The following is a 7210-nucleotide window of genomic DNA, read 5'->3' as shown; positions in this document are numbered from 1 at the left end:
GAGAACTGTAGGTTTTGTCTTTTTACCAGATTTAAATTTTTTGGTGGTTGTGGGGGAGGGGGGTGTTCAATTTATTTTTCTGAAAAAATCAGTATTGTAAGATGATTTTCCATTGGCTAGTTGAGACTTATATTTTGTTTTAATCATAAAAGAACTAAAAATTTCTGTTTATGCAATTTATTGAAAGGTAATGTAGTATGAGTTGTTGTGATATAAGGAATCACATATTATTTATTTAAACTCATTATCATTTAATTTTTTATACAGGTTCCAGCACCAGAACATGTAGAAAAAGGTGGTGTTAGTAATGTGATGGAAGCCAAACTAGTCTTCTTCCTCACCTCCTTATTTATTAAGGTCTCACTTTTTTTAATATGCTATCTGGAGGGTGGGCAATACACTTTAACAATGATGTAATATTGCATCTGATGCAGAAGCACGTGTGTAAAATTTGCCATATAAACCAAAAGTTTGGCCTCGCTCGTCAAAGATGGTATAATGCAAATCCCCTTCCAAGGGGTGCCATCTTGTATTATACTTAGGCTTTGCAGAATTTGGTTTTTATCAGTAAACATTGATAAACTGATTTTACTTCATAGTCAGATGGACAGAAAAATACTTTCATTTGCAATAATTAAAACTTATAGAATGGTAACTGTAACAGGGAAACCTTACCCCTGTTACTGGACAGTGGAGAAAGGAAGGGACAGATGGCCTAGGGGTTAAAGAGGAAAATAATGGGAGGCCTCATGACTTGGCAATTAAGCAATTAGCTGCTCACTTACAGATGGTGGAGGGTTTAAAGTGGAAAACAATGGAAGATCTCATGAATAATGCAATTAGCTGCTTGTCCACAGGTGCTGAAGTAAGCTGGAGGGAGAGAACAGGGTACTTAAACTCCTACCCAAAGGAGGGAGGAGTGAAGGGTATTCAAGGCTCCAGCCCTAAGGCTGGCCACTAAGTACAGGGGGTGAGGGTGGCCACCCTCACCACTTTCATAGCTCTGGGAACAGGGGAGAGTGCTGCTGTTCTTTTCTGTTTCCTGACTACCCAGCTCTTTCCTTATGAATTAACAGAATGATTTAAAGCGAGTATGATTTATGCATATTTACTTTTTTATATATTGACATGTGTTTTTTATAAAGCTTTTGACAGTATACTGTCAGTACTAAACTTTCTGCCTGTCACCACCAATTTCATGCAATCCTAAAAGTTTATATAGATAAAAAAAAATCTTATAATTCTGCCAAGCTTACTTATAGTCAACTTTGATAGAATTGGAAGGTCCTAGAGAATGTCTAGGTAATAAAATAATGCAAACTGCTTGCGTTGTGAGGTCTTTTCCTTTTTTCTAATTAGGCTGGCTGCAAACCTTCGGATATCGGTATCATATCACCATACAGACATCAGTTAAAGATAATCACTGACTTGATGACAAGCTCCTATGTCAATAAAGTGGAAGTAAATACTGTGGACAAATACCAAGGGAGAGACAAAAGTATCATCATAGTATCTTTTGTCAGAAACAATACTGATGATAATGTGAGTTGATGGTGTTTGAGCGAATACTGAAGAATTTAAAGACCTTTCATAAATTTTACGGTGTGATATTCAAGTCCCTGAAGTTATTACATACTTCAGTGTAATTTAAAAATACATATATGCTACCTTATATGTGCAATCTACTCACTGCAGCACAGTGTTCAGCAAGGGCTAATTTACCCTTCTATGGAGGAATGCTGCGATGTGGACATATCTAAGTAATGGGTGTTCTTCATATTTAAAACAACAATGGTACTTGCAATGTGAGCAAGACTGGGTGGCTAATCTAACAAGCAGTAATATTAGAAACACTTTTCAATCTGATTGTGTTGGGGGGGGGAAACACATTTGCTAAACACTTTGCTGGTAATATCTTTAGATTAACTTAAAATTGATCCAAAAATTCATTTTTACTTTTGTTATTTATTGACTTGATTCCTCACTGAGCAATGGAAATTAACTAGTTAGTTTCATTTTTGTATCTTCAGATCTACAGTTCCATGTCAGTGCACTGGTAGAGTTGGAAAAAATGCAAGCCAATATTAATTTATAAAAGGGTAATGATTTTAAATGGCATCATTTATGTGACCCTAAGGTTTTTGTAAATGCATTTTATACCAAACATATTTTAGAACAAACTTAATCTGTCGTCTTTCAAGAAATATAATGCGCAGTGTCCTTCAGATTTATAAACCTGAGGATGGGGGAGTTGTAATTCAAAACTTCATTCTTTTAAATGCTGAAATGATATGAAAAAAATTGCTTTTAACAGGTTGGTACACTTCTGAAGGATTGGAGGCGTCTTAATGTTGCTATTACAAGAGCCAAGCACAAATTAATCATGCTGGGTTGTGTTCCATCGCTGTGCCGCTATCCTCCTTTAGAAAAGCTGCTCTGCCATTTAAACTCTGAAACAATGATATCCTTTTGCTAAAATAGCTGTGTACATACCTATACCTTTTAGTCCTGTTGAATATGTTCTCTTTTGTTAAAGTTTGTTACAAACATTTACTGGTTAACTGATTGGAATTAGTGTAGTTTCAATGAGTGTGCGTGTACTAGAGCAAAGAGGTACTAGAATGCCTATAATTTCACATTCACACCAAATAAACTAAAGCAGGGGATTTGGAGTGGGAGCTGTCTCATCTGGCATGCAGGACCAGAAATTTGGCAGCAAGAGGAGTGGCAGTTGCTGCTGCCATTGAATTCCAGCCCCAATGGCTGGATGATGCAACCCCGCACTATGGATTCAGCCCCCAGATCAGTTCCCCAGAGCCAGATGAGTTAATACCACCATGTTAAAGGGGTTTATTTTGGGGTTCAGCTGATAAATGAACCTTGATGTTTTTATCTTATCTTCTGGTTTATTATGCATAACATGAAAAATGATTTGCGTGTCAGCTTTACTTAATATTTTAACAATTAATTCTCCAGCTGTATCTAAAATAGGTCTCTAGAGGTTTTTTTTTTTCCCTATCCACCTTAATTTAGTTAGCATCAATACTGTGTGTTTTTTTCCAGTCTTTGGAGGGCCAGGGCAGACATTTAAGGAGTGAAATAAGCTGAGAGAGACTGTAGAATTATCATCTTTGGAAGTCTTGAAAAGCAGGTTAGACAAATATTTGACAGGGATGTTTTAGTGAGGAATGATCCTGCTTTGAGCAGAGGACAGATGACTTCCTGAAGTCCCTTCCAGGTCTCTACTGTTTTTATGATTCTATGAAATGGAACTGTCTTGACTTCATAATAATGAATGAGGCTGCTAGCATAAAAGGGCAATCTCAGATTCAATAGCTCTGGTGGTTCTCAGACTTAGACTTTTCTTCTCAGAGTAATTAGAAAAAAATATTGGACAAAAGCTCTGAAGAACTAAGACAAGATTTGAAAGGATAGTTGTGATGCCAACTTTTAAATATACAGTAAAAGCTGTTATCCGGCATCCCCTGGGAATGTGGGATGCCGTTTAATCAAATATGCCGGTTAATCAAATGTGCGCCATTTGATGCACTCCCCAGCATTCGTGTGCCGAGAGACAGAGAGGGGGGCCCCATGCAGGCTGCTTTGCTGTGGGCCGAAGAAGTGGGAAAGAGAAAACTCGGCTTGTGGCAGCGAAATGGGAAGTCCCCTGGAAGTGGTACTTCTGGTTTGGCTTTTGCTGCATCCCTCAGATGTCGGTTAATGGAGTTTTCCAGCTAATAAAGTGCCAGTTAACACGGCTTTTGCTGTATATTTAAAAAACCCTTGTACATTTTAAACAGATTTGGAAAGAGCAATGTATTATCTAAATAAAATGTACTTTCCTTAATTTATTTACATTTTCAATCTTCCAGCTGGGACACATGAACACGTTTTTCAGTGTAACCTTCTGTGAAGGTACAAATGAAGAATTTTGGAGAAAAACTTTTTGTACACATACTGCTGAATATAAATTACTGTTGGAATAGCATGCAAATGCTGAGTGCACCATGTAGGTTGTATGAAGTTGATCTTAGTCTGTTTTCTCAAACTCCAGAGGTTTACCTATATCATTGCACTATCTTGCACTCACTGATTTTGTTTCAGAAAATAGGATTTGTTAATACCAAGGTCCCTGCAAGTACTCAAAAGTACAGTATAATCTGCGTTAAGGTGCTAGATGGTCATTCCTAAATTTCACTTCTATTTCAGTATATAGTTCTTAGTGTATGTGAAAGGAAAGATCTGCATGGGTGACTAAAAATCTACTGATTGTTTGTACCCAGTGAAAGAAACTACGGATGCTGCTTTGAGTGACAGAAAACTTCAGGACCATTTTAATTAAACAGGCAAAATATATATACTTTTTAAATGAAGTGTCTGAGCTCTTTTTCTGCTGCTATAGGCATAAACAGATACAGCAGTTTATACAGGAACATCTTATAGTGGTGTAGCTGTTATGTCTGCCTACATACTAGGAAGTTCCCATTTGTATTTCCCATGCCCATTCTTGTTTTCTTTTTAAATTCTACCCCTAGCATTTTATCTCTTATATTTATGTATATAGTTTACTTTTTACACACTTCTCACATTGAGTCAACTTAGTGATTCTTCTTTGTCCTTTAGAAATATTTTGGATGTCTTGTTAGAAATGGGAAGTTCTACATCTAAACCCCTTTTATACATTAGTATTTTATCAAGTGAATCTTTAGAGTGAAATTTTCAGTGACTTCCTTGCTCTGTTGAAATCCACAGTAAAATTCTCAGTAAAATGCTTGTAATGGAGAATGGCTTTAATCTTTAGTTCCCTTATTTTGTAGTTTGGATTGAGGTCAGAACAGCATCTTGACTTCAAACAAACATACATACCTGTATTTTACTTCAGTGAAAGCCTTGGGTGTGATGCAAGTATACCCCTTTAACCAGGGTAGCTAAACTAAAGCTACCTCACAGTCTCCTGCTCAGTCTTCTAATTAAGCCTCTAACTTCAAAGTTTGTGTAATAAATAAATAAATAAATAAATAAATAATTGACTTTTCAGAAAATAACTAGTATACCATATCTTGCTCGCAAGTCACCCTATTTCTATTAATGGTGTGCATGCTTTCATATGTTGGATATGTTAATTTTCAGTTTTAAAAACTGTTTGCTAATATTGTAATGTTTGTACTGAAATAAAAATTAACTCCTATTTTGTTGTAGTCTCAACTCTATGCATCAAAATGTCGGTATTTTGTTTTTAGCTGCAACAAATGATAGAACACTAACTTCCTGTGTGTGTGTCCCTAGTCTACCAATGGACAACAGATGCATTATAAAGGTGGGAAAGTTAACAGTTTAAAAAAAAAACAAACACAAAAACCCAAGAACCCCTGCTATCATTTAATGTAGTAACTTTACTAGAATATTTGCATATTTTCTATCAAATAATCTTTCCTATTTTGTGATGTTAGTAATTTGTATATTAGAGTAGGTTTAAGATTCCATAGGTCAGATTATTTATACTGATTTTCCTCATCTGAGGCTCTTTCTTGAATAGATAACCAATATCTAACTGAAAAATTTATGAAATAGCATGAAAATTGTATGCATGAGACCTGTTCCTGTAACTTCTGATGTGGAAATTCAGACAGGATTTACTGTTTGACTATCAGAAGCGCTTTATTTTGCATGGCCGTGGGAGAAAAAGCAAGGGAGAGCTAATTCTCAACAAAAGCAAAGCACAGACTTCTTTATATACTGGTAAGTCGCATACAGATCTGCCCGCCCCATAACATACTCTAGGCAGTCTGACAGTGACTTATCCTGGTGGCTTGCTGAACCAGGTGCATTTTCTCAAGCTGTTTCCTGATGAGCTTATCCTGAAGGCCGCCATGTTGTTCCTGATCAGCCTTCACCAACTTCTCCCACCCTGTCATGACACACACACACACACACACACACACTCACTTCTTTCAGTACCTTTTCATTCCTTATCATTTCCCCTTTGTAAGCGCTTGTGCTTACACTTCTATATTTATAAAGCCTTTGACATTTTCTTGTCATTTGCACTCATAGGCCACCTCCTTGAGCACTATCATCTGCAGCTTGGTCTTAGAGAACCTAGAAACTCTGGGCAGTTTTCAATAAACAGCAGCGTAAGCAACACAGAGTCACTTGGATAATAATGAAAACGACAAAAATGCATAATCAACTTAGAATACACTATTTTAGCAGGGATTTCTACCATCCCCCTATATCTGGTAGCCACCTTCACTACTCAAAAGGGTTTCTCCTTTGCAACTGCATGGATCACCTGCAACTGTCTTTTAATGGTGCGGAGGTCTTTTTTCACTTGGTGGTGCTGATCGATTCAGGTACAGCAAGTATGGTTTATGACTGCACATGATTCCAGGGTTCCAACTTGGGCAACTCGAAGTCCATCTGGAGATGGGAAAAGGGGTAAAGGCCTAAAGGTCTGGAATGCATGTGGCCGGCAGGGTGGTCGGCCAGGATTGTGTCGCTGACACTATGGACACTGGTGACAAAAATGGGCAGCCACGGTGGAAAAACCAGAGGCATACCAATGGCGGTCAACTTCAGCTACCATCCCCTCTTTGGCTGAATGGGCCACTGAGTGGGCCATTTGAGCCAAAAGGGATAGCAAGGCCCTGGGAGCTACAAGGTGACCAGATGGGTGCCGCTACAAGGTGCAAGTCATCTACAAGGAGTCAGAGTGGAGAGAGCAGCCTGTGGATATTTTTCAGCATCTGGGGCAGCATCCTGGAGAAAGGGGAGGTGGGAAGAGGTAGAGAGTGGCCTAAAGGACCAGAGCTAAGCATTCTGACAGGGCAGTGGTCTTGGCTGTGGCATCTGCCCTATCATTTCCCAGAGACACGGGATCATCAGTAGCAGTGTGTGCTTTGCACCATAGAACAGCAAGGGTGGAAGGAAGGAGAATAGCATCCTGGAGAGCAGTAATAAGGTGATGGTGAGAGATGGGAGTCCCAGCAGAAGTAAGAAAACCTCGCTGTTTCCAGATCTGTCCAAAAGAATGGCAGACACCAAAGGCATAGTGAGAGTCTGCACACATATTAGCAGATTGTCCAGCAGCAAGGTGACAGGCATGAGAGAGAGCAATGAGTTCAGCAGCTTGAGCACTAGTAACAAAAACAGAGGATTCAATAACAGTATAATTGGAACAGACAGCATAGCCAGCTCAGAGAATGCTGTG

At 38.4% G+C, this 7210-nt stretch overlaps 1 protein-coding gene across 5 annotated transcripts in view; it reads left to right on the top strand.

The window, feature by feature from the left end:
* The window catches only part of DNA2 (DNA replication helicase/nuclease 2), a 36361-nt gene extending 31366 nt beyond the window's left edge, over positions 1-4995 (top strand). For 3 of the 5 annotated variants that reach the window (XM_019538498.1, XM_019538499.1, XM_019538497.1), the window contains 4 exons: positions 268-357; positions 1360-1542; positions 2315-2461; positions 3857-4995. In XM_019538498.1, the coding sequence (XP_019394043.1) occupies positions 268-357; positions 1360-1542; positions 2315-2461; positions 3857-3913 (477 nt within the window). In that variant the 3' untranslated portion in view covers positions 3914-4995. Of the gene's footprint in view, positions 1-267; positions 358-1359; positions 1543-2030; positions 2462-3856 lie in introns of those variants that run through there. The other 2 variants (XM_019538501.1, XM_019538500.1) reach the window with 2 other exon arrangements.
* The last annotated feature ends 2215 nt before the right edge of the window (positions 4996-7210 follow it).

This window comes from Crocodylus porosus, unplaced genomic scaffold (genome assembly GCF_001723895.1).
Source record: "Crocodylus porosus isolate Cpor-Errol unplaced genomic scaffold, CroPor_comp1, whole genome shotgun sequence".
Lineage (NCBI taxonomy): Eukaryota > Metazoa > Chordata > Crocodylia > Crocodylidae > Crocodylus > Crocodylus porosus.
Note: the sequence above shows the minus strand (reverse complement) of the source record. Positions and strands in the feature narration are given on the sequence as shown.